The 27,901-nt window shown below is 41.2% G+C and overlaps 1 protein-coding gene across 5 annotated transcripts; it reads left to right on the top strand.

The window, feature by feature from the left end:
* The first annotated feature begins 191 nt into the window (after window positions 1-191).
* Window positions 192-27,083, top strand: LOC105480115 (centrosomal protein 55). 5 transcript variants are annotated; one of them, XM_071069482.1, is made up of 10 exons: window positions 194-363; window positions 683-972; window positions 3,628-3,822; window positions 6,680-6,955; window positions 10,889-10,957; window positions 19,269-19,419; window positions 20,797-21,110; window positions 23,040-23,111; window positions 23,843-23,968; window positions 25,939-27,082. In XM_071069482.1, the coding sequence occupies exons 3-10, from the start codon at window positions 3,640-3,642 to the stop codon at window positions 26,140-26,142; spliced, it is 1,395 nt and encodes a 464-aa protein (XP_070925583.1). In that variant the 5' UTR covers window positions 194-363; window positions 683-972; window positions 3,628-3,639; the 3' UTR covers window positions 26,143-27,082. The 5 variants fall into 5 exon arrangements, with proteins under 5 accessions (XP_070925584.1, XP_011736896.1, XP_011736888.1 ...); XM_071069481.1 differs by lacking the exon at window positions 194-363 and adding an exon at window positions 388-504; XM_011738594.3 differs by lacking the exon at window positions 683-972 and having other exon boundaries at window positions 193-363.
* The last annotated feature ends 818 nt before the right edge of the window (window positions 27,084-27,901 follow it).

Raw genomic sequence — 27,901 nt, 5'->3', positions numbered from 1 at the left:
AGGGGGTGTTCCAGTCCTCGGTCCCGCCCCGCGGCCCCCGCCCCTCCTCGGCCCGCCCCCAGGTTTAATCTCCGCCCCTTAAGGGAGGCTGCCAATCGGGGCGCCGCGTTCCCGCCGCGCGCGCCCTGCTCCTCCTTCCTGCGGGCCGCGCCCAGCCGGCAGTGACGTGCCCCGCCCTGCAGCCGCGGGATTCAAACTCCCGGAAGCGGCATCTGCACCCGATGGTGTGATTCGGACGACTGGAGCGCCGGGCTTCGCTTCAGCTGCTGGCTGGCCCAAGGGAGGCGACCGCGGAGGGTGGCGAGGGGCGGCCAGGACCCGCAGCCCCGGGGCCGGGCCGGTCCAGACCGCCAGGGAGGGCAGGTCAGTGGGCAGATCGCGTCCACGGGATTCAATCTCTGCCTGCCCTGATAACAGTCCTTTTCCCTGGCGCTCACTTTGTGGCTAGCACCCGGCTGGGCGCCTCAAGACCGTTCTCTCTTGATCGCTCCTTTGGACTTGGCGGTGGGTATCATCTCCTTACAGACAGGCGCAGAGAGGCCAAGTGACTTGCCCAAGGTCTTTCGTTAGGACGGCTTTTTCCGATTGGCAAGCACTTTACTTGTGTGTTCCTCAGACATCTTTATTTTAGAGATGAGAAACCTAGTGCCTTTTTTTTTTTTTTTTTTTTTTTTTTTTGCAGTTTCTCTTTTCCTGTCTGTCTCCTCAAGTGAGATTTTATGGGGGAATTTTTAAAGATTGGCGTCGCCTTGTGGAATATGCGGCTTGTAATTGATGCCTTGTACCGTTTACTGGATGGAAGCGCTTGTTTTGTCACCTCCTGTCCGGCATGACTTAGGTCACTTCAGCCAATCAGCCAATCATTTCTGAGCGCTTGCTGTTAGGCTCTGTGGGTGACCAAAAAAAAAAAAAAACAAAAAAATCGAAGTGCAGTCCTTGAAACAACAGTTGAACAATTGAAAAAAATAAAAGGTTAGCGGGGAGTGTAATTGGGTACCAGATTGTGTGGGGGTGGGGGTGGGGGTGGGGGTGGGACAGCTATATCATTTATTAGAGTTCACAGAGGGAAGGCATGCTGAAGAAGGTTTGAATTGTGGGAACCCTGTGGATCACTGGAATAGGAAATACAGGGAAAAATACAGGGTGCGGTGGTTCACCCCTGTAATCCCAGCACTTTGGGAGGCCGAGGCGGGCAGATCACTTGAGGTCAGGAGTTCGAGACTAGCCTGACCAATATGGTGAAACCTCATCTCTACTAATAGATATAAAAATTAGCCGGGCGTGGTGGCGCGCACCTGTAGTGCCAGCTACTCAGGAGGCTGAGGCAGGAGAATCGCTTGAACCCGGGAGGTGGAGGTTGCAGTGATCCGAGATCGTGCCACTGCACTCCAGCCTGGGCGACAGAGCAAGACTCTGCCACCCCTAACCCCCCACCCCCGCCAAAAAAAAAAAGAAAATACAGGGAAAGGAGGTTGGTGGGACTAGGTGGTGGGGGAGATCCAAACCGTCTGGGCCAGAGGCTAGAAACGGTAGTCATTCATTCACTGCCAGAGTTTCCGTCCAAAGGTTAGGAAGCAGATGTTTCGGGGTTCTTTCACGTTCTGCAGATCTATATTTCCATCATTCTGTGTCTCAATGACTTGGTAGCAAAGTAGTTTTCTGTCCTACGACCCACCATATCAAGTCAACAGTGTGTTATCAACAGAAACACATAGGAAAGAACTTCCTGTGGCAGTAGGTGACTGAGAGACGCCATAAGCTTGCATTTCTTCAGCTGATGGATGAGCTACCTTAATCTTTCACTTTATAATGGCAAAAATCCAGGACTAACCTTTTTTTTTTTTTTCTTTTTTTTTTTTGAGACGGAGTCTCGCTCTGTCGCCCAGGCTGGAGTGCAGTGGCCGGATCTCAGCTCACTGCAAGCTCCGCCTCCCGGGTTCACGCCATTCTCCTGCCTCAGCCTCCCGAGTAGCTGGGACTACAGGCGCCCGCCACCTCGCCCGGCTAGTTTTTTGTAGTTTTAGTAGAGACGGGGTTTCACAGTGTTCACCAGGATGGTCTCGATCTCCTGACCTCGTGATCCACCCGTCTCGGCCTCCCAAAGTGCTGGGATTACAGGCTTGAGCCACCGCGCCCGGCCAGGACTAACCTTTTGATAGATGATTTTTTCTCAGTCTCCACAGTGCTATTAGACGTTCTGATTTCACACAGGACAATCTTAAAAGTCACTTCGCTACCATTCTAAGGAGGTCTCCTATTTTTACTGATATCATTTATCTCTGTACTTCTCCTGTGTAATATTTATTACAGTTTGAGAATTCATGAACCCTTGTTTGTTTCCTTGTTATTGCCTGCCTGTACTACACTGAAAGCCCCATGACATCAGGGAACATGTCTTTTTTTTTTTTTTTTTTTAAACCAGTTTACATCCAGCATGTATTAGGATACCTGGTAAATAGTAGGCTCTATAGTAATTTTTGAATGCACTAATGGGCTCATACTCCTTTATATCCTTTTATCACACTGCCATTATTTTGTCTTGGGATGCATGAAGTGGAAAAATGTTTTTTAACCTCCCTAATTAGAGTTACTTTTGTATACTATTTATATGCATTGTATGCCTCACTAGATTTTTGCCTGCTAAAGTTTATATACTTGTTTCTAAACCGTCATCTAGTACTGTTAGCAGATACTGAGTTTCTCCTTACTTAATTTGGCCCCTTATTCTTAATTCCTTTCATGCCTGACTCCCCTGAATGTTATGCCTCTTATCCTGCAAATGTCTTAGTTTAGGTTCTCTTCACTTTTTCCCACTGTGCTCTCTCAAATGACTATTAAGATAGATCTAAACTAGGCTATCTTCTAAAACAGAGGACCTATGTTGAGTAATGACATTTCAGTGCCTATATACTCAGAATTACATTATTTACCAACAGCTTTCTATTTTGGGCCAAGATATGTGCTTGATTGTGACCTACTTTTTTCAGGCTTTATTTAATGGTTGCGGACCCCTTCATTGTTTTTTAAACAAAACTTTTTAACTGAAGAATTACACATACAGAACACCACACAAAACATAAATGGACAAGTTGACATTTTTGTTTGTTTGTTTTTGAGACGGAGTCTTGCTCTGTTGCCCAGGCTGGAATGCAACAGTGTGATCTTGGCTCACTGCAACGTCTGCCTCCCGGGCTCAAGCGATTCTCCTGCCTCAGCCTCCCGTGCAGCTGGGATTAAAGGCGCCCACCACCATGCCCTGCTAATTTTTTTAATTTTAGTAGAGACGGGGTTTCAAACATGTTGGCCAGACTGGGCTTGAACTCCTGACCTCTTGATCCACCCACCTTGGCCTCCCAAAGTGCTGGGACTACAGGCGTGAGCGACTATACCCAGCCCAAGTTGACATATTTTAGAAGGTGAATACTCCCATTTAAGTACAACTGAGATTTAAAAAAAAAAAAAAAAAAAAAGTTACAATACCCCAGAAGCCTCCATCCATCTTTCTCCATATCCTGCTTGTTTGGATATATAATTTCTATTTACAGCAGATAGGTTATTAGACCTGTTTCAAACTTGAGATTTAAATTTTTAAACTCAGAATTATACAGTTGATTTTTATTTTTACAGACCATTTCAGAGATGTCTTCCAGAAGTACCAAAGATTTAATTAAAAGTAAGTGGGGATCGAAGCCTAGTAACTCCAAATCCGAAACTACATTAGAAAAATTAAAGGGAGAAATTGCGCATTTAAAGACATCGGTGGATGAAATCACAAGTGGGAAAGGAAAGCTGACTGATAAAGAGAGACACAGACTTGTGGAGGTAAATGGTCTTCTGATCCTTTAAATTGTAAGCTCTCCAAGAAAGCGATGCATGAAGATTTCCTGATGCTACCTTCTTACTCTTGCCGTGTTCCCTGTCTTGTCCAGTTGATTAGTTTTGGAAAGCTGACCTTGGGTTTAGAATCTTAAATTCCTACTTTGACTTTGCCAAGTCTTAGATGTACTTTAGTCATTACCACCTCTTACCTTTTAAATGTAATTGAGTATGTGTTTTTAGGTTACCAGGTACTAAGTTTGTTTTGGAAATAAAGACATTGTGATGAATAGTTTTGCACCTTACACATAGTCTGTTTCACCTTTAGTATGGTCTGTTTTTCAGTTATTTAAAACAAAGTAATAACCTAATCCATCATTTTTCCTATAGCTTCTTGATAATGAATATTCTTGATAACTTTTGTTATGCTGTATTTAAGATTGTGGAACATTCTGGCTATTTTCGCCATTTTTAAATTGATAGCGTAACTTAGAAGCATTCGATTTTCCATCCTTTTTTTTTTGAGACTGGATCTCAACTCTTGCCCAGGCTGGAGTACAGGGGCTTGATCATAGCTCACTGCAGCCTCAAACTCTGGGCCTTAGGCAATCCTCCTGCCTGGGCCTCCCAAAGTGCTGGAATTACAGGTGTGAACCTCTATGCCTGGCCATTCCATGCTTTTTTGGAGTACTGTATTACTCATTGATGTACTTTAAGGATACTGTGCTGGGCTTCTGTCTCTTTTTTACTGTGGGAGAAGAGAAAATATTTACCCAACAGTTATATAATCTGGTTTTCCTGTTAATTTACTAAATGTAAAAAATCAAATCTGTCCATTTCAGAGTATTAAATAGTGTTCAAATTTCCTTGTTTAAAACATTTTTTATCATGCATATTGGCTACTTTCCAAGTAATTCTGGTTTTCCGGCTTTTGAAGGAAAAATTATTAGATGTGTTGGCATTTACACTCTGTTCAACTATACTTCAGATTCACTAATTTATAATTTGTTATGGCATAGACAGTAAGGAAGTTAGGAACTTATTAGAACTAGAGGGACTTAAAATGTAATCATAAATATAATCACAAATTTGGATTTAATTATTTTGCAAAAGTGCTTTTATTGTTTGTATTTAGAAAATAAATGGTTAAGGCCAGGCACGGTGGCTCCCGCCTGTAATCCCAGCACTTTGTGAGGCTGCGGCAGGCAGATCACCTGAGGTCAGGAGTTCAAGACCAGCCTGGCCAATATGGCAAAACCCTGTGTCTACTAAAAATAGAAAAATTAGCCAGGTGTGGTGGTATGCCCCCGTAATCCCAACTACTCGGGAGGCTGAGGCAGGAGAATCTCTTGAACCCGAGAAGCAGAGGTTGCAGTGAGCCGAGATCGCACCACTGCACTCCAGCCTGGGTGACAGAGCGAGACTCCGTCTCAAAAAATAAACACATAAAATAAAATGAAACAAAATAAATGGGTAAACACTATACCATTTGATTTCTTTAAATTCTCTAAACAGGCACATAATAAAACTGGTTTATTTGTTGTAACAACATACATTGAGGTAAATGCTTTTTCAAGCATTGAGAAAACAGTCATCACCAATCCACAGATATGAAGGTTATTTTGCAATCTGGTGAAGGAATCTTATTGCTTCCCTGAGAGATAGCTTTCCATTTCATTCCACTTTTTGAGAAGCACTGGGTACTTTGTTCCTTTATAATCAATTGAAATTAAACTTCCTGTGACTTCTACCCATTTGTTCTAATTGTGCCTATTAAGGTTACACAGAACAAGTCTTATTTTTCCTATGCAAACTGGCAACTTATTAGATATGTAAGGAAATTTTGCTTCCTCTTAACTTTTCTGCAGACCAAGCTCATATTCTTCAGCTCTTCTGGCTTATCAAAATCTTGAACAATTTTTAGTTTATTCATATCCCTCCTGAATTATGCACTTAGAATTGAACACAGTATCCTAAATATGTTCTGGCAAACACAGATTGAAATAGTAGTGTTACATCTACTTAGCTGGATACTGTACTCCATTAAAGCCTAAAACTGTATGACTCTCTATCTGTCTCATACTACTGATTTAAGCTTGTGGCCAACTAAACTCCGCTCATTTTCAAATGAATAACCATCCCCCTAAAATTAAATTTTCCCCGTTTTTTGTATTTGAACAACTGCTGCTTTTTCCTTCCTAAATGCAGGTTTTAACTTCATGCTGTTTTGACCCTGTTAGCCTATAATTTTAATATTTATTTCTATTATCTATTTGACTTTTTCCTTTATGCCAGCAGCAGTTTGCATATCTTGTGAATGTTTGAAGATGTTAAGCATTCCTTTAGAGATCACCTTCTAGATTCAATATGGAATCATTTATCAAAAGTAAGCAGGTTAATGAATGCATCCCTCTCCTGCTGAAATATTCTGTAACTTTTAAGTTCCACTGATTCCAGTTCATTAATGAGCATGTACATCTTGTGTGACCCACTTTTAGCTTTTAGTTTTTACAAGATCCAGTATTATGGAAGAATGATTACCAAATACTCACGGGAGAGCTAGCCCTTCTTTAGCTTTCTCTCACCACCCTTGATAGAGGTGGTTTCTCCTTTCTTCATGTCTGCCCATTTTTTAATCTGTCTTAACTACAGCACTTACAACGTTGCATTAATACATTGACTTACTTCTCTGTGAGCTATCCGAACATAAAACTTTGGCTTCCTCTCTTTTTTGGCCCTGGTATTTAGCATAATGCTGACTTGATATATAATAAATGCTTCATAAATGCTTGTTGAAGTATATATTGTTTAGCTAGATGTTTGACCTGGCTTTGTTCTAAGATTCTTCTTAGTTTATATCTAGAAAATTCGAGTCCTTGAGGCTGAGAAGGAGAAGAATGCTTATCAACTCACAGAGAAGGACAAAGAAATACAGCGACTCAGAGACCAACTGAAGGCCAGATATAGTACTACCGCATTGCTTGAACAGCTGGAAGAGACAACGAAAGAAGGTGAAAGGAGGGAGCAGGTATTGAAAGCCTTATCTGAAGAGAAAGATGTATTGAGACAACAGTTGTCTGCTGCAACCTCACGAATTGCTGAACTTGAAAGCAAAACCAGTGCACTTCGTTTATCACAGGTGCTAATCATTTCTCTTTAAACCCAGATTTTTTTTTTTTCTTTCTGATACAGTTTGTAATTCTTAGGAAGAATGAGTTTGTTAATACATGCTTCCCAAATGATGAGACAAATGATTAGTATAGTATACTAACAGGTCACTTGACTTTTTTTAATAGCCCAGTCCCTTCTCTATAAGCAAAAATGGTTAATATGGTACCCTCCACTCCTTGTACCATTGATTTGCCTGGAGGAATATTCAAAAGACAAAATCTACTGTGTATTTACAATTACCAAGGTTTTTTTGAGTTCTTATTTCTGTAGTTTGTATCATGAAAACAGTAGGCTTCATTTTTTTGGTTATTTTTCACATTTGAAACATACAATTATAATATCAAATATACTTTTCCTAACTGCTCTTGCATTTTCTCCCCCTTTTGTTTGAGAGGCACTAGTGTCATAGAAAGAACAAGGATATAGAAGTAGACATGTGAGTTCAGATTTTGGTTTTGTACTTGCCAGCTCTGTGACTCTGAACAAATTTGTTAACCTTTATAGCCTTAGAAACAATACTAGACTTCTCCAGACCCCTGTCCTAAATCTTAGTTTCTTTTTTTTTTAAACATATAATTAAACCTGAATTTCCACATCAGTAAAATCAGGATAGGAATATTGATAATTAAATGTGATAATGTATGTAAATTGCCTCACATAGTGCCTAATATACAGTAGGTGCTCAGTAAATGGTTACTTATTGATCAGACCTTTGATTCTTTTGGAGATTTGGACATTCGATAATACTAACATTAGTATCATCTATAGGCTGGGCGTGGTGGCTCACGCCTATAATCCCAGCACTTTGGGAGGCCAAGGCAGGTGGATCACCTGAGGTCAGGAGTTTGAGAGCAGCCTGGCCAACACAGTGAAACCCCATCTCTACTAAAAATACAAAAATTAGCCAGGCATGATGGCACGTGCCTGTAATCCCAGCTACTCAGGAGGCTGAGGCACTCGAATCGCTTGAACCTGAGAGGTGGAGGTTGCAGTGAGCCGAGATAGTGCCACTGCACTCCGGCCTGGGTGACAGAGTGAGCCTCTGTCTCAAAAACAAAACAAAACAAAAAATCATCTATAGAAGTAAATCTATAGCTTTCAAATATCTCTCAGTGCTGTTAAGAATCTTTCTCTGTACTTTATTTCCCATTTAGGGGAGATAGTGGTCAGACCTATACATTTATGTGTATTTTCATAGATGGGTGTTTGAGTGTTTCTGCAGATGAGTTCAAAAAGGCGAAGTTTTTCTAGAGAATTTCCACAGAACTGAAACTCATAAAACATTACAGTCAGATTCAAAGTAGCTGACTAAAATTTTTCTTTGAAGTTCAAGAGTTAGTTTCTCCACTTTTGGAATGTGAAATACAAACTTGGTAGAAATTATAATTTTTAAAATTTTTATTTATTTTTTATTTTTTGAGACAGTCTCATTTTGTCGCCCAGGCTTGAATGCAATGGCGCAATCTCAGCTCACTGCAACCTCCACCTGGGTTCAAGCAATTCTCCTGCCTCAGCCTCCCGAGCATTTGGGATTACAGGCGCCTGCCACCATGCCCTGCTGATTTTTGTAATATTAGTAGAGACGGGGTTTCAACATGTTGGCCAGGCTGGTCTTGAACTCCTGACCTCAGGTGATCGCTCACCTCGGCCTCCCGAAGTGCTGGGATTACAGGCATAAGCCACCGCACCTGGCCTGAAATTGTAATTTTTAAAGATGTATTCTTATAATAATTTTGTAGGCTACCCATATTGATTTCTGTATTTAACTAGCATGTCTGACTTCTATAACAACTTCCAAATGTCAGTGTGTTACACAACAAATGTTTATTTTTCTCTCATGCCAGTCTAGTCCAGATTGGAGTGGAGGAAGCTTTGCTCCATAGAGTCATTTGACTCCAGGTTCCTTCCTTCTAGTGGCTCCACCCTCCTTTAGGGTGGGGTCCCCCACCAAGACCTCTGTATGTAGCTGTGAGATGGAGCCTGGGGAGAACTGCCTAGGAGGGTTCTGGGGCCAGGCCTGGTATTGACATGTCTCACCTCTGCTCACATTCCACCGGAACATGGCTCCACTAACCACAGGGCAGGCTATGAATCATAGTCTATAGTGTGCCCAGGGTAAAAGGAAAGGGGTTTGGAGAACTATCTTTGTCATAGTTTCCACCTCGAGGACTGAACTGAGAGAGGGAAAGGGCTACATATTAAAGTGAATGAATAGAGCATCTTTGGAGAAAAATAATTTTTTTGAGCTTCTTTGCCAGTATTCACAAGTCTCTTATAGCTATTAAAAGACTGAAATACAGCTTTTTCTATGTTTGTTGGCCAGCCTGGCTACCTAGCCACCTACGTCTCTTTTATTTCTCTGAGAAAATGAAAAGAGGAGAGAAATAATTTTTGAGTCCCATATAATCTATATGAACTAATACTAACTAATAATTAATACTTTTTTTTTGAGATGGAGTCTCACTCTGTCACCCAGGCTGGAGTAATTTTTGTATTTTTTTTTTTTTTTTTTTGAGACGGAGTCTTGCTCTGTCACCCAGGCTGGAGTGCAGTGGCCGGATCTCAGCTGACTGCAAGCTCCGCCTCCCGGGTTTACGCCGTTCTCCTGCCTCAGCCTCCCGAGTAGCTGGGACTACAGGCGCCCGCCACCTCGCCCGGCTAGTTTTTTTGTATTTTTTAGTAGAGACGGGGTTTCACCGTGTTAGCCGGGATCGTCTCTCGATCTCCTGGCCTCGTGATCCGCCCGTCTCGGCCTCCCAAAGTGCTGGGATTACAGGCTTGAGCCACCGCGCTCGGCCGGTAATTTTTGTATTATTAGTAGAGATGGGGTTTCACCATGTTGGCCAGGCTGGTCTTGAACTCCTGACCTCAGGTGATCTGCCTGCCTTGGCCTCCCAAAGTGCTGGGATTACAGACGTAAGCCTGATCTTGGCTCACTGCAACCTCCTTCTCCCGGGTTCAAGTGATTCTTCTGCCTCAGCCTCCTGAGTAGCTGGGACTACAGGCGTGCACCACCATACCTGGCTAATTTTTGTATTTTTAGTAGAGACGGGGTTTCACCATATTGGCCAGGCTGGTCTCGAACTCCTGACCTTGTGATCCACCCGCCTCGGCCTCCCAAAGAGCTGGGATTACAGGCGTGAGCCACTGCGCCTGGCCTAATGAATACTATTAGTAATACAAAACATGATTCTAGAAAAAAATTTTTACCTTTTGTTTGACAAGTTAATGTCTTTTAGATGTCATTTAAATAGCCTAATTGTTTTGTGTTTGTCTTTTTGGTAAAAATCACTGGGCTATTCATATGCACTAAGGGCTATTCTGGCAATCCTGGGGGGTCCAGAGGACCGCAGAAGTCAGATTAGATAGAAAATCTCAGGGTTTCCAGTCTGGGAAACTTCAGGAGATCTTAATTTTGACAATGGTTATCTCTGGTAACTCTCACCTGACTTGATGGTTTACCACCATCTACTAGATCTGGATTTTTTTTTTTTTTTTTTTGAGACAGAGTCTCACTCTATTGACCAGGTTGGAGTTCAGTGGCATGATCTCGGCTCACTGCAACCTTTGCCTCCTGGGTTCCAGCGATTCTCCTGCCTCAGCCTCCCGAGTAGCTGGGATTATAAGCACAGGCCACCATGCTCGGCTAAGTTTTCTTTTTGTATTTTTAGTAGAGTTTTCGCCATGTTGGCCAGACTGGTCTCAAACTCCTAACCTCAAGTGATCCGCCCTCCTGAACCTCCCAGAGTGCTGGGATTATAGGTGTGAGCCACCACGCCCAGCCTAGATCTGGATTTCAGGATGCTCCCATGAGGTGTACTGTATTGTTATGGAACTGAATATAATGAGGCAACTTCTATTGTGGAATGTCTGATGTTAACTGATGTTGGATTATTTACAGACTCTGGCTCCAAACTGCTTCAACTCATCAATAAATAATATTCATGAAATGGAAATACAGCTGAAAGATGTAAGTTTATTTCCTCTTAAGCTAATTCACTTATTCTTAAGTTTTATAGAAATTGGCAACGTTAGTGCTGTGACAGAAAAACTGAATGGTTTGTGAGCTTCGTTTAAGTCTCTTTCTAGACATTCAAGACTCATTTCCTCTAAGCATGGTCTCTCTTTTTTTTGTTTTCCGAGGCAAAGTCTCAGTCTATTGCCCAGGCTGGAGTGCAGTGGCATGATCTTGGTTCACTGCAACCTCTGTCTCCTGGGTTCAAGCAATTCTCCTGCCTCAGCCTCCTGAGTAGGTGAGATTACAGGCACGAACCACCACACCTGGTTAAGTTTTTATATTTTTATTAGAGATGGGGTTTCACCATGTTGGCCAGGCTGGTCTTGAACTCCTGACCTCAAGTGATCTGCCCACCTTGGCCTCCCAAATTGCTGGGATTACAGCCATGAGCCACCATGCCCAGCAGCATGGTCTCTGTAGGGTACACAGCCCTAGAAATTATCACTGCCACCAAATACTTCAGTAACATCCCTTTTCTATCTAAATCTAATTTCCCTAATTTGCCCAGTCATTTTATTTTTTCTTATTTTTTTGGTATTTTTATTTTTTTTGAGACAGAGTCTTGCTCTGTTGCCCAAGCTGTAATGGACTGGTGTGATCTCAGCTCACTGCAGCCTCCACCTCCCAGGTTGAAGTGACTCTCCTGCCTCAGCCTCCCAAGTACCTGGGATTACAGGCACCCGCCACCACGCCTGGCTAATTTTTATTTTTAGTAGAGATGGGGTTTCACCACGTCGGCCAGGCTGGTCTTGAACTCCTGACGTCAGGTGATTCGCCCACCTCGGCCTCCCAAAGTGCTGAGATTGAGGACATGAGCCACTGTGCCTGGCCTCCATTTTATTATTATAATGTAATTTAATTTATAGTATATTCTTTTTTGGTTTATCCATGCAAGATGCTCTCTTTGGTTTGAATCCTTCTCTTGAAACTAAGGTTTGCTTTCATAGGTTGAAAAGGAAACATGTTCTTTGTACACTTAGTACTTCTTTTCTCTAGAATTTGATATGAGGTTATTTTAATTATACAGTAAAGCTGTATTACTTCAAACTTATAAATGGATTGGTGGGTTTTGTTGGGAATGGAATAAATTGAGGACACAGGACTGCTATTTACAGTGTATTTTTTTTCAAGTTTTAGAGATATGAAGTATAAAGTTTCTGACTTAAGTATTAGGTCAGTAGGTTGGTATTTTGGTTCCAGAAATATTACTGGCATGTCTTTTCTGATATAAGCATGTTCTTAAGATTTCTGTTTTACTTCATCTATCAAGTATCCTTTGAAGTCTTTTTGATCTTCAAAAGAAGAATTTAAATCTCTTGGATGTCTAGCCAGGTGCCAAGTACTCTTATCAGAGTACATAATTTACCTAGAGGTAACTGGAATGAAAAGGAAAAATTCTGTGTCTTATTACACTGAAGTTTGTTATTCTATGTATATCCATACCTGTGCATTAGATGTGCATATCTAGAAATACCTTACACAGCTCCTGCATTCCTCCTTATTTACTCCACCTCCACCGCAGTGGCTTTCCAGCTACTCCTTGAATAAACCACCTTTTCTCTTTCTGTTCCCTCTGCCTGGGACACTCTTCCCCAATGTCTTCATGATTTCCTGCCTACCTCATGCAGGTTTTTATTTAAATGCTACTTTCTTGGGGCCAGGGGGTGCACAGAATGGGGGCTCCCTGACCACTTTATCTAAAATTATAGCTCCCAGACAATTCCTATTCCTTTCTCCTGCTTTTCCCTCCTCATCACATACTACGGCTAAATTTACAATCTATTTAACTTCTCTTGTCTGATGTTCGACTTTTCCATCAGAATAGAAGTCATATGAGGGAAGGATTTTTGCATGTTTTGTACACTGCTATATCCTCAGTGTCTAGAACATTTGAAAGAATGACTAGATGGAATCTTGGGAAGTTTCTTGAATTTTACTGGTGTCTCTTCTAGAAAAGTACCTGAAAATAGATGCCATTATCCGAAGCTTACATCTGCTTTTTAGGCATCTCGGTGCTAACTGCTTCAGATATCACCTGAGGGTATTTTTAGATAATGATGATTCTTTTTTATGAAATTCACTTTGAAATACTGCATATGTAAGCCCAAGCTTTTTGTTCTATCTTCTCAGCTTATTTAAGGGTCACATTGTGCTTGTCTCCTCTGTCTTAGAAAAAGGCTTTTATATATATGGGGTAAAATTTAACCCAACTCTTCTACAAATGGTGCTCTAGACTGAGCAAGATTCACAGACTCTTAATATGCTAGGTCTGGGGTAGTGCCTGAGATTTTTTGCATTTCCAGTAAGTTACCAGCTGCTGCTGCTGCTGCTGGTCCTTGGACCACCCTTTCAGAACCATATTATTATTATTATTATTATTATTATCATATTATTATTTTGAGATGGAGTCTCACTCTGTCACCCAGGTTGGAAGGCAGTGGCATGATCTTGGCTCATTGCACCCTCCGCCTCCTGGGTTCAAGTGATTCTCATACCTCAGCCTCCTGAGTAGCAGAGATTACAGGTGTGCGCCACCATGCCCAGCTAATTTTTGTATTTTTAGTAGAGATGGGGTTTTGCCATGTTGGCCAGGCTGGTCTCCAACTCCTGACCTCAGATGACCCGCCTGCCTCTTCCTCCCAAAGTGCTGGGATTACAGATGTGAGTCATTGTGCCCAGCCAGAACCATTAACTTATATTTGAGGAGCAAGAAGTGGTTTAGCTCTGGTTTTCCGTTTGGAATTTCAGCAAATGTTTGAGACCAGGAGGAAAATTGTGGTTGGAGGACTTAGGGAGCATGGAAAGAGACATCTCACTTCTTGCAGCCCCGACACTGGCACATTATTTGGCTTTTGAGAGCCCAGCAGTTCTAGTTCCATCACCCTCTCAAAGTTCGCAGAAACTTCCTGTAGAAGCTTACCCATGTATTTTCAGAATTAGTATTTGTTATATTTAAATAAGCCCTAACAACTTATGTACACCTTCTTTAGGCCCAGTTGTATCATTGTTCAGTTACCATTTCGCTCTGGCGGACAGTTGAAATAATTACATAGAGTTAATGTCGTAAGCATTGTCAAATGTCAGTACTTTTAGTATTTATTTAAGAATTATGTTAGTATAAACTAGATCAAACCAAATAGCCAAAAGACAGTTTTAATAGGTGTTTCTTGCTCTTAAATTCAAATATCCGAATTTTAAGCATAGAACTTAGGGAAGATAAATCATAATTATTTTAAAATTATTTGCCTGCAAACATTCAAATTAACAGAAAAGTTACAAGAATGAGTATGATAACCTATAATGTCCATATCCCCTTTACTAAAATTCAACCATTGTTAACATGTTACCCCATTTTGCACTCTCTTTTTCCTCTTTCAACCCTCACCTACACACATATACATGTAGTATTTTTTTCTGAACCATGTGAGAATGAATTGTACATACCCACAGCCCTTTAAACTCATATACTTCAATGTGTATTTCTTCTCCCATTCAAGTACTAATCAGGCTCAACCCTGCTTAGCTTCCAAGATCAGCCAAGATCAAGCATGTTCAGGGTGGTATGGCAATAGACTTCAATGTGTGTTTCTTAAGAACGAGGATACTCTTGTCCACAACTATAGCACAGATAGCAAGTTTAATAAATTTAACATGGACACAATACTTCTATAATCTACCATTCCTACTGCAGTTTTGTCAATTGACCTACATTTTTTATTCCTTCAGTACAGGCTAACATTTTAATCTACATTGGTTGGAATTTTTGTCTACAGAATATTTTGTGGATTCTTGTCAAACCTGGGGGAAGACCTTTATAGCATTCCACAGGACTTTTTTTTTTTTTTGAGACAGAGTCTCACTCTCGCCGAGGCTGTAGTGCAGTGGCGTGATCTCGGCTCACTGCAACCTCTGCCTCCCTGGTTCAAGCGATTCTCCTGCCTCAGCCTCCAGAGTAGCTGGGATTACAGGCACCTGCCATTGCGCCTGGCTAATTTTTTTATTTTTAGTAGAGACGGGGTTTCACCATCTTGGCCAGGCTGCTCTTGAACTCCTGACCTCGTGATCTGCCTGCCTCGGCCTCCCAAAGTGCTGGGATGACAGGCGTGAGTCACCGCACCCAGCCTCCACAGGACATTTTATTTTCCCACTTTTGTTCTATATTTTTATTGCTAACTTAGAGGAAATTGTTAAATGCATGCCTAACAAATGTATAGATGACACAGAGCTGGAGAGCATATCTAATATAATGATGTTTGACTCTAAAAACTCAAAACTAATATCAGTATTTATGATAGCTATCAAATCCATGTATTGAGACTGATAACCAATGCACACAGTGAGAAGAGGTAGAATAAGGAAATGTTTATTGAGGTAACATCGCCATCATGTGGCCTTTTAGAATATTACCCCCTGAATCTTCAACATGTATTTTTGTTTCTCATACTTAAGTGATGTATGGTTCCTTTTTGAAAAAATTAATTAATTTTTTTTTTTTTGAGTTAGAGTCTCGCTCTGTTGCCCAGGCTGGAGTGCAGTGGCATGATCTCGGCTCACTGCAACCTCTGCCTCCCGGGCTCAAGTGATTCTCTTGCCTCAGCCTCCCGAGTAGGTGGAACCACTGGCGCCCGCCACCACGCCTGGCTAATTTTTTGTATTTTTAGTAGAGACAGGGTTTCACCATATTGGCCAGGCTGGTCTCAAACTCCTGACCTTGTGATCAGGCCACCTCGGCCTCCCAAAGTGCTGGGATTACAGGCCCGAGCCATTGTACCCAGCCGGTTCCTTTAAAAGAGAAGAAAAATAAAATAAATAAAATAAAATTGACCTGGCGCAGTGGGTCATGTCTGTAATCCCAGCATTTTGGGAGGCGGAGAAGGGTGGATCACCTGAGGTCAGGAGTTCGAGATCAGTTGGGCCAACATGATGAAACCCCGTCTCTAATAAAAATAGAAAAAAGCCGGGTGTGGTGGTACACGCCTGTAATCCAAGCTACTCAGGAGGCTGAGGCAGGAGAATCACTGGAACCCGGGAGGCAGAGTTTGCAGTGAGCTGAGATCGTGTCACTGTATTCCAGCCTGGGCCACAGAGCGAGTCTCCGTCTCAAAAAAAAAAAAAATTGGCCGGGCTCGTTGTCTCATGCCTGTAATCCCAGCACTTTGGGAGGCCGAAGCGGGCAGATCACCTGAGGTCAGGAGTTGAGACCAACATAGTGAAACCCTGTCTCTACTAAAAATACAAAATTAGCCGGGTGTGATGGCGCATGCCTGTAATCCCAGCTACTCGGGAGGCTGAGGCAGGAGAATTGCTTGAACCCGGGAGGTGGAGGTTGCCGTGAGCCAAGATGGCACCATTGCACTCCAGCCTGGGCAACAAGAGCGAAACTCCTCAAAAAAAAAAAAAAAAATTTCATGACCATTTAATTTTGACTTAAATTATTTGTATTAAAATGCTTCTTAAATGTGGACAAATGTAAAATTTTGTATAAAATTATGTATCTTTAGTATCTAACACACCATAATTTATAGGTATTTGGATATACATGTGCATTGTGAGTCATTCAGTGCTTCCTCTCTTAGCAACTAAATTTAAGTCTGATCCTGGGTTTCTCATAAGTCCTTTCTTTTGAAAGATGCATAGGGTCTGAGTAAGAACTTCACTGGGGATGGCAGTGGAGCTGAATAAGAAAGTGACTACTGCGGCCTGTTTTAAAATAGACCAGGAATCCTAGCAATCTTCTCAACTTTACTAAGTTCACTGATTATTTTTCCCAACTTCTATTATGAAAAATGTCAAACGAACACAAAAGTTGAAAGAAAGTCATTGAACAATCATATACCTACCATGAAGTTTCAACAATAAGACAGACTCTAAATCAAAACTCAAATTACTACAGTGAAAACAGCCATCCACAAAACTTCACATTATTGACGATATATAATACAAAATGTATGTACAATATCTCCACTTGACAAATGGACTCTTAAGCCATATAAAGAGGACTACTGTTCCCTAATGGATGTGGAGAGAAAAGTGTCTGGTAAAGTGACTGAGGCTCCTGGACTAAGTCCTTGATTTCAGAGACTGTTTCTTTCTTCCTAATTCATTTGCTAATTCTATAGCAAACAGACGCTGAAACTCCTTTAAGTGCCATACCCAGGAGCTTTGCTCACAAGTTTGTAGGGTGCTAGTAGAAAGAGCCTAACAAAGCTTAGAGAAACTCTCTAGACTTAATAAGAGTTTCCACATATGTAGATCTTTCTGGATATGGGACTCAGTGTCTTTAAAGGATGGAAATTCTCACTGGAAAGCAGATGCCCTGATAGACACCCAAAACCTTCAAGCTCCTTATGTCCTCTTCATTGTGGAACTGGAGGTCTGGAAAGAGTGGCTGCTATAAAAGGAAACACTATATTATATTGTCAGATTGAAATGAAATAGAAAAATTTGGTCTATGCATAATAGATCATTTTAAGAGCTACTGTGTTGTTCTCCAAATAGTAGTCAGAAATCCGTATTCCACTCTTGAGAAAATGAGCTTTGCTGATACTGTTATAGGTTCTTCAAAGTTCAGATTACTATGAGCTCTGGATTTATAGCAAGTCCTCTGGTGTAAAATGAACTGGTTACAATCCCTGCCATACAAAGCTTCTGTCTTCACATGGCCCCATTCTCTGTGTCTATCTGTGTGTCTGCTCCTTTTTATAAGGATACTAGTCATTGGATTTAGGGCTCATGCTACTCCAGTATGGCCTCATTTTAACTAATTGCTCTGCAAAGACCCCCCCCCCTCCTTTTTTTTTTTTTTTTTGAGACAGGGTCTCACTCTACTATCTTGGCTAGAGCGCAGTGGTGCAATCTCGGCTCACTGCAACCTCCGCCTCCCACATTCAAGTGATCTGCTACCTCAGCCTCCCAAGTAGCTGGGACTATAGGTGTGTGCCACCATGCCTGGCAAAAAAATAGAGACAGAGTTTTGCCATGTTGGCCAGGCTGGTCTTGAACTCCTGGCCTCAAGTGATCCGCCCGCCTCGGCCTCCCAAAGTTGCTGGGATTACAGGTGTGAGCTACTGTACCTGACCCACAGACCCCATTTCTGAATAAGGTCATATTCTGAAGTTTCAAGTGGACATGAATTTTGAGGGACATTATTCAACTCACTGTAAGTATGAAACCCCTATACAAACAGGTGACTGACCCCAGCTTGGAGTTTTTAATGGGGTTATAAAGGATCATATAAAGGATGAAAGTTGGTGGTAAAGAGAGAAGGTAGCTGTTAAGTTTGATCCTCTATCCTCCGTGAAGACACGGAGATGATGTTAGGAGTGCAAACGGTTTATTGGGGAGCAAGATTTGTGCAAGGAAAAAGGAAGTAGTTATGCCAGGGAGACTATCAGATCATGATGAAAACCTAGCAACGTCTCTGTCACCCCATGGTGGGCTCCAGAGCAGAGAGTACTGCAAAGCAGAGTTCTTGTTGGGCAGCAGTCGTTAGGCACTTGTTCAGTTGTTGGCTGGTGCCAACCCAGCTCAGCTCAAAAGCTGACAGGGACTTGAAGGAATTAACAGATGGAGGCTGTCAGCTAATCAGCTAAGCACTCACCATGCAGCTGGGCAGAGCTCCTCTTTTTTGTTTGTTTGTTTTTTGGTTTTTTGAGAGACACAGTTTCACTGGAGTTTCCAGGCTGGAGTGCAGTGGCGTGATCTTGGCTCACTGCAACCTCCACCTCTCGGGTTCAAGTGATTCTCCTGCCTCAGCCTACCGAGTAGTTAGGATTACAGGCGCGTGCCACCATGCCTGGCTAATTTTTGTATTTTTATTAGAGACAGGGTTTCACCATGTTGGCCAGGCTGGTCTTGAACTCCTGACCTCAGGTGATCCACCCGCCTCGGCCTCTCAAAGTGCTGGGATTACAGGCATGAGCCACTACACTCAGCCAACTGGGCTCTTGAAGGGCGGTTCTGAGCAGTTCATCTCCATGTCTGCCCCAAAAGGTGTTTTCGTTTACAGAGAATGATATGTACGCACACACAAAGCAAGTTGTGTACTGAAGAAAGCAAACAAATGAACTTAATCCCACATAAACTATGACGGTGTCATGTTGTTATGTATTCTGAAGGCATGTAACATAGAATGGTTGCCCAGAATTCGTCTATGAGCCAGAGAGTTTTTGTTGGAAAAGACTACATCACTTGGACTCTCTTGCCCATTTTAAGATTTTGCTTTTGTATTTTACTGTTGATTTTCTTTCATCTTCCTATTAAGGCTCTGGAGAAAAATCAGCAGTGGCTCGTGTATGATCAGCAGCGGGAAGTCTATGTAAAAGGACTTTTAGCAAAAATCTTTGAGTTGGAAAAGAAAACGGAAACAGCTGCTCATTCACTCCCACAGCAGACAAAAAAGCCTGAATCAGAAGGTACTGACTGGTATAAAAATGTTCTCTTGGGACAGGCCTGACATTTTCCAAAAGGAGTGATTCATCAAATTTAGATTTTTATAGATATGTGTTAGAAAGTAAAATAAGAGCAAGTCTTGTAGCCCTGAAGTAAGAAATACCATTTTCGCAAGTTTTATTTCCTAACGTTTTCAGATCAAAAGAAAGTACTGACACAGGCTAACGGGTGATCTTTGGCAGTTCTGAAGTCACATTCAGTTTTCTCTACCCATGAATGTCCTTCCCCTTCTTCAAAGTCCTTCTCCAGCTTTTACTTCCCCCAGAGTTGGCCTTGTCACAGTTCTCTTTTCACTTTGCTTCTCTTCAGCACTTATTCATATCAACCCCAGGAGAAAGAATGCCTTTTATAGATGATCCTTAAATCATTTGAACTTCAGGTATAGAATTGAGATGAAATTTCTTATTCACGATGCTCTCTTTTTGCCAAGTGCTTTGCAGTTTCCCTTACATAGATCTCAGTGGAGTTTCCGAGCAACCCTAAGAGGCGGGGCAGGAAAGGTCAGTATTTTCATTTTACAAATGAAGAAATAGGTTTAGCAATTCTAGATGACAAGCTAAGAAAAAAAAAAATGAGAAACTCCATGCAAAGCTCTCCTTAAAAGACTGACAGCTTGGCGGGGACCAAAGCCTTGAATTTTATACAGAAGTCTAAAGAAAGGGGAACAAGACTCATAAGACTGGAGAATCATATTTGAATATTTAAAACAAAGCTGATGCTAAAAAGAAACTATAAATGTCTCTGGAGGCACTTCAAAGCTGTCAGCCCTAATGGTACAAAGTTGCTTCTGTAAAATATGTGTTTATGTAAAAGCAGGATTTTAGTTATGGGCTAAGTCTAATTTCTTTTCTTTGGTAATACAGTTCTCTCTCTCTCTCTCTTTCTCTGTGTGTCTGTTTTATCAAAGCCATATAAGCACTTGTTAGAATAATGTAATAGTTAAGAAGGGCCTTGCCCTGTCTTTCCCATCCTAATCCCCGTTTCTTCCTCCCATCAGGGCAACTGCTCTTAATATTTCTATTTTTAATTTCGATAGTTATCTCCATATATAGATAATGAGCTTGTATTCCTATTTGTTGATTGAACTTCTTTAGACTTTCCCTCCCTACAGAATAGATGTTACTGTTTTTAGTTCTTCTATTTGTGAGTTTTATAACTTCAACGAATATACCTGAACTTGTTTTTTATTTCATCAAATATCAACAATAGCCCCTATCTCTTGACTCTTCATGTTGTAAACTAAGGAAATAGTGTGATTCATTTAGATGTTTGATGTTTCACCTCTCAGGAATATTATTCATTTCATAAAATGAGTTGTGCCATAATGTTGTTTGTCATAGGTTATCTTCAAGAAGAGAAGCAGAAATGTTACAACGATCTCTTGGCAAGTGCAAAAAAAGATCTTGAGGTTGAACGACAAACCATTACTCAGCTGAGTTTTGAGCTGAGTGAATTTCGAAGAAAATATGAAGAAGCCCAAAAAGAAGTTCACGATTTAAATCAGCTGTTGTATTCACAAAGAAAGGCAGATGTGCAACATCTGGAAGATGATAGGCATAAAACAGAGAAGATACAGAGACTCAGGGAAGAGAATGATATTGCTAGGGGAAAACTTGAAGAAGAGAAGAAGAGATCCGAAGAGCTCTTATCTCAGGTAAGCTTAACCGGATCCATAATTCAGAGTGTTCACTGGACACTTTCTAAGTGTCAGGGACTATATAACCACTAGAGAACTGGCTAGGGGCAAAACAAGTTCCTGCCCCTCATGGGAGTTTATATTCCAGAACAGAAACAGACCATAAACAATAAATAAGGAAACTAAAGAAAACGCAGCAAGGTGACGTGACAAAGGGAAATTGGGGACCAGTGGAGGCCTCTCTGAGGAGATGGCATTTGGACAGAGAAAGAAAATTCTCATGATGAAGAGAAGGACCCAGTGAAGTGGGTGACTTCCTCTCAACGGAGGAAATTATACACACAAAGGCTCTGGGTGAGCAGGAGGTCAGTACATGTGAGAAGCCAAAAGAAGACGTGAAGTAATGAGAGGAATCAAGGCCGATTCCTAGACTGGCATCATAATGGTGATGATATGTGCTCAAGTGAACTCACATGGCATCTTCCATGTTCTTGTTATGCTCATAGCCTTATGCTACAGTATCTTAATAATGTTGAAGTTGCTACGTTAGGATTATTGGAATTGAACACTACTTTGATGGAACTCTAATTTAGATTTTGCTTGTCGGCCTGGAATCATGGAAAGAACATTATTTGGAATCCATGCCTAGTCTCTAGTCCAGGATATATGGCCTTAGGCAAATCACCCAACTTCTCTGACTACTCACTGGTTATTCACTTGTCAAATTAGTAATAACCTCTGCTTGCCTTATAGGGCTTTGGCGAGGGTGAGTTGAGAGAAGGTAAAAGTGCTTTGTAAACTAAGCAAGGAAAATGCTAGTTATTGCCCCTATTTTAATAGTAATTTTTAACAGTCCTACAAAAGTTGAGAGTGCTGGTAATGGGACAGTAACAAGTCCATCTATAACATTTGCCACCTTAGTCGTTTTTTTTTTTTTTCCGAGACAGGGTCTTGCTCTGTCACCCAGGCTGGAGTGCAATAGCGCAATCTCAGCTGACTGCAACCTCCACCTCCTGTGTTCAAGCGATTCTTGTGCCTTAGCCTCCCGAGTAGCTGGAATTACAGGCATCCACCACCACGGCTGGCCAATTTTTTTTTTTTTTTTTTTTTTTTTTTTTGAGACGGAGTCTTGCTCTGTCGCCCAGGCTGGGGTGCAGTGGCCGGATCTCAGTTCACTGCAAGCTCCGCCTCCCAGGTTTACGCCATTCTCCTACCTCAGCCTCCCGAGTAGCTGGGACTACAGGCACCCGCCAACCCGCCCGGCTAGTTTTTTTGCATTTTTTAGTAGAGACGGGGTTTCACTGTGTTAGCCAGGATGGTCTCGATCTCCTGACCTTGTGATCCGCCCGTCTCGGCCTCCCAAAGTGCTGGGATTACAGGCTTGAGCCACCGCGCCCGGCCCAATTTTTTGTATTTTTAGTAGAGATGGGGTTTCGCCATGTTGGCCAGGCTGGTCTCAAACTCCTGACCTCACGTGATCCACCTGCCATGGCCTCCCAAAGTGCTGGGATTACAGATGCAAGTCACCGGGCCCGGCCTGCCATCTTAGTCTTTACCACTCACACTTCTGTCTACAGGCATGAGCAGTGATACTAGGGAGAGATTAAGTGCACTGATTAAATTTTGCTCCAACTCTGGCTAAGGGCCCAGCACTGCCACCCATGTTATCCTACTCAGAAATGTCAGAACCTCCAAGAAAGGGGGTGTGGCCGCTGCAGAGTTCAGTGCTGTTTATCAGCATTCAGTCTGTGTGCCTGAGGGAACTCGCGGCAAGGGTGGTATACTGGTTAGATAACCATCAGATGGCCAGCTGGAATGATTCACCCCCAACTAGCAGGTGTTGTCCTGGTTAGAGATGTGAGACTTGTGATGTGAGCTTTTCATGCATCCCAGGTCATGCCGGAAAAGGTCGGATGTGACAACATTGGTTCTCTTTACATCCTACAGGTCCAGTTTCTTTACACAACTCTGCTAAAGCAGCGAGAAGAACAAACAAGGGTAGCTCTGTTGGAACAACAGGTACTCATTGGGGTTGCTCCTAAATTCAATTCTGCCTGTTAGAAAATGCAGTTTTTCCTCATGTTTACGCTGTTCTATGGAGAAGCATTTGAAAGTTGTGAAAAGTGTCTTTAAAATACTTCAATAAAAGTCTTTTTTCTTCAATAAAAAAGATATTTCAAGAGACTCTGCTAGCCACTTATTCCTGTTACTGTCCTTAGGCTAAACAGATTCTTGAGGTGTGATGGCAATTTTCTTGACAGGTAGATGTTGGCCTTGGCAAATTTTGCTCTTCCCCAGTGGCTGTAGTTCCTAGCCTAACAATATCTCGTAATTAGGGCTACCTTATAACTTCAAGCAGAACTTGGAGAGACACCATTTAGTCTCAGAATGTACTATAAATGGTGTAAAGCTGAGATTTAGTATATTCCAAACCAGGGAATAGCTATCTCTTTCCCTTCTCCTTCTTCCCCCTTAAAAAAGGTGGATAGGGAGGAGTCATTCTAATCAACAACTTCTTAAGCTGCTCTTCCCTCACCTATACCTCAGCATTGGCTTTGCTCCTTGGATAAACCAAATCCTCAGCCATAAGCTGCCTCGTTCATCAACATTTCATGGTGCTCAGGTGAATTCTTGCTACACTAGTACAATAAATATTTTCTTCTTGTGCTAATAAAAAAATGTGAGCATCCAGTCAAGAGAACTAGACAGTCTATATCAGCTGTAATGGTCTTGTCCTGGGCCTTTTCCAGATGCAGGCATGTACTTTAGACTTTGAAAATGAAAAACTCGACCGTCAACATATGCAGCATCAATTGCATATAATTCTTAAGGAGCTCCGAAAAGCAAGAAATCAAATAACACAGTTGGAATCCTTGGTGAGTCTGGAATGATTAAACTACAATTTGTCTTCGTCTTCCCATTTATATAACAAATCAGTTCCGAACTTAGAAGGATACAGCTTAACGAACAGCTAGATGTATCTCAAATCAGTAGGCAGAGCCCTGCCTCATTTGAAGCAACTGCCCTTCGAGCATCAATTCAGAGGACCGGAAAGAGGGACATGATCACATCTGGAATCATTCCCCCAATACCCCAGCTGCTGTGATGCTAGAGGCACTAAGTAGTGCCTGAGCTGGGGGCGAAAGGGTAGAATAGAGGGTAGTCACAGAATCCTGAACTGAAATTGTGTTTATCTATTAAAAAAGAAAGAAAGGCTGGGCACGGTGGCTCATACCTCTAATCTCAGCACTTTGGGAGGCCAAGGCAGGCAGATCACGAGGTCAGGAGTTGGAGACCAACCTGACCAACATGGTAAAACCCTGTCTCTACTAAAAATATAAAATATTAGCTGGCCATGGTGGCACGCGCCTGTAACCTCAGCTACTTGGGAGGCCAAGGCAGGAGAATCACTTGAACCCGGGAGGCAGAGGTTGCAGTGAGCCAAGACTGTGCCACTGCACTCCAGCCTGGGCAGCAGAGCAAGACTGTCTCAAAAAAGAAAAAAAAAAAAATGCTGTTTTTAGGGATAATGGACTATTACTGTTCATATGCTTTTTAGATGTATCACGAGGTTTGTGTGACTCACTCTGAAAACATAATCTTTTAAAACATGAACCTTTTAAATAATATTATTTCTATGAGGAAATGGTTTTTCACTTACTTATTCTCACCTTACTAATAAGCTTCTGGACCAAACTTGTTGGGGGTCTGCATTTGAATATATGTCTGTCCCACTAGTACATATTTTAAATTTCATTCATACTTGGAGACGGTGAAATGTTACAAATAGGATTCCTCAGTTTTCAAAGGAGGAAAAAAAGCAATGTAAAAATAATAATCATTTGTAACTTCTGTATGAATAAAAGAAAGAAAGTATATTTTTGGCTCTGTTCTTAAGTGTATCATTGATTTTACCTATTTATAATATTTGAAATAAAAATTTATAATTCGTTTTTGTTATTGACCATTCAAAATGTAGGGAGCAGAGGGTATGCAAAAGAATTTGTAATTTTCCTATACTTTGTTCCTGCTGGTCACCCTCTTCACTGTGCTGTAAAATACTCATTTTTAACTACTCCAAGTTCTTAGGAAAAAAACATGAAAAAGTAAAGTCTCAAAGGTATGATACAATATCTTAGTCATTTCTGTGTATAAGCTGTTTGAGCTCCTAAAATTCCTTGCTGCCTTTAGTTTCCATATAGTACTTTATTGCTGGGGTTGCCTCTGTTTTACAAAACTAGCAAATTTAATCAGCCTTGTATCTAGACCTACCTAATATTTGACTCTGTGTCCTAATAAAACATATTCATATACACACCCAACTCCAATACTTCTGGGTAATTTGGGTAATTACAGTAGTTATCTGGGTAAATTCACAACTACCTCCTATATTGTGTCCATAATACTGAGGAGCTGAAATTCAAAAGAAAATCTGTCTATAGTGCTGAAGCAGCTAGAATACCTATAGAACAGTTAACATTTCTGAACAGGCTGGGTATGGTGGCTCACGCCTGTAATCCCAACACTTTGGCTGAGGTGGGCAGATCACTTGAGCTTAGGAGTTTGAGACGAGCCTGGGCAACATAGAATTAATTTTTTGCAGAATTTTCTATTTCTACAAAAAACAGAAAAATTATCTGGACGTGGTGACATGTGCCTATAATCCCAGCTACTTAGGAGGCTGAGGTGCGAGGATTGCTCGAGCCTGGGAGGTCGAGGCTGCAGTGAGCTGTGTTTGTGCCACTACCCTCCAGCCTGGGTGACAGAGTGAGACTCTCAAAAAACGGAAAAAAACTGAACAATGGGCCTTATTTACAAATGCTATTATTTGAAACTTGTTTTTCAGAAACAGCTTCATGAGTTTGCCATCACAGAGCCGTTAGTCACTTTCCAAGGAGAGACTGAAAAGAGAGAAAAAGTTGCTGCCTCGCCAAAAAGTCCCACTGCTGCACTCAATGAAAGCCTGGTGGAATGTCCCAAGTGCAATATACAGTATCCAGCCACCGAGCATCGCGATCTGCTTGTCCATGTGGAGTACTGTTCAAAGTAGCAAAATAAGTATTTGTTTTTATATCAAAAGATTGAATACTGTATTTTCTGTTAGCTTGTGGGCATTTGGAATTATATATTTCACATTTTGCATAAAACTGCCTATCTACCTTTGACACCCTGGCATGCTAGTGAATCATGTACCTTTTAGGCTGCTGTGCATTGTTCTTGGCAGTGGTACCTCCCTGACATGGTTCATCATCAGGCTGCGATGACAGAATGTGGTAAGCAGCATCTACTGAGACTACTAACATTTTGTACTGTTAAAATACTTGGTGAGGAAAAGATAGCTCAGGTTATTGCTAGTGGGTTAATGCACCAGCAAGCAAAATATCTTATGTTTTGGGGATTTTGAAAAATCAAAGATAATTAACTAAGGATCTTAACTGTGTTAGCATTTTTTATCCAAGCACTTAGAAAACCTACAATCCCAATTTTGATGTCCATTGTGAAGAGGTGGTGATAGATACTATTTTTTCTCATATTGTAGAGCGGTTACTAGAAAAGTCGGGGATTTTCTTGATCTTTGTTGCTGCTTACCATTGAAACTAAACCCAGCTGTGTTCCCCAACTCTGTTCTGCGCACAAAACAGGATCTGTTTGAGGCATACTCTTAAGCAGCCACACACAATGTTTTCTGTCATACTATCTGGCACTAACTGTAACTTGAATTACATTGGCACATGCTGGTTAGCTAAAATTGTTAAAATAAATTTTAATAAACCCATCTAGGCCTCTCATTTGATGTATCGTATTTTATTTATTTTTGGCATTCTTAAAGCTGGGCAATGTAATGATCAGATCTTTGTTTATCTGAATAGATATCTTTATACATGCTATTTGTAAACCAAAAACTTTTAAATTTCTTCAGGTTTTCTAACATGCTTACCACTGGGCTACTGTAAATGAGAAAAGAATAAAATTATTTAATGTTTTAATATGTCTAGTGTATTCGTGTTATATTCTAAGATTCTTTTTTGAAAAAAACAAATTTATTGGCCATAATCAAAATTTAAAATTTTCACAATAAAAAATTCAAGACTTTTATAATTCAAAGCACATTCTCCAAAAAGTGAAAATACAACAAATAGAAAGAGAAAAAATATTTTCAAACCATGTATCTGATAAGGGTCTAGTATCCAGAATATATAAAGCACTATTACAACTCAATAAATAGATATTCTAAGATTTTTACCCCCAAGGACTTATCAGGGGTTACAGATTAACACTCAGTGTAAGATGATAAGGCAGTTAAGGATACATCAGAACCAAAAACTATGTGAAGGAGTTAAAAGAAGTAGATGCTTTCAGTCATCTTTCTTGAATAGATAACAACTCTTTATCAATAAATGTGAATTTCAGTTATTTGTTACAGAGGCAAAACAATAAGCATGCCAAATTATATAGGGTTTTTTTTTTCTAACTGTAGAAATTATACAGATCTGTTTATGGAAATAAAATTTTGCCATTACTGTTAATCCCAGGCTCACAAGATCTTCAACTACAGTTAAACAAAAGATACGGAAATATTCAGCCACATAGTTCTTATTCTGATCCACAATGTTATAGCAAAGACCATAGTATTAAAGCAAAAATAGATGCCATAAGGAAGTTGCTCCCCTTTAAAGCATTACCTCTAGTTTATAGATGTGGAAAATGTCTTGGTCATCCAGTAAGCAGTGGAGTCAAGGAGAACCCAGGCCTTTGGTCCATGCCTGTATGGAACAAGAGATGCGGTCTCATGGGATAACTGGCCAGGA

This window comes from Macaca nemestrina, chromosome 9 (assembly GCF_043159975.1).
Source record: "Macaca nemestrina isolate mMacNem1 chromosome 9, mMacNem.hap1, whole genome shotgun sequence".
NCBI classification, from domain to species: Eukaryota; Metazoa; Chordata; class Mammalia; order Primates; family Cercopithecidae; genus Macaca; species Macaca nemestrina.
The sequence above is the reverse complement of the archived record's forward strand: the minus strand, read 5'-3'. Positions and strand labels throughout refer to the sequence as shown.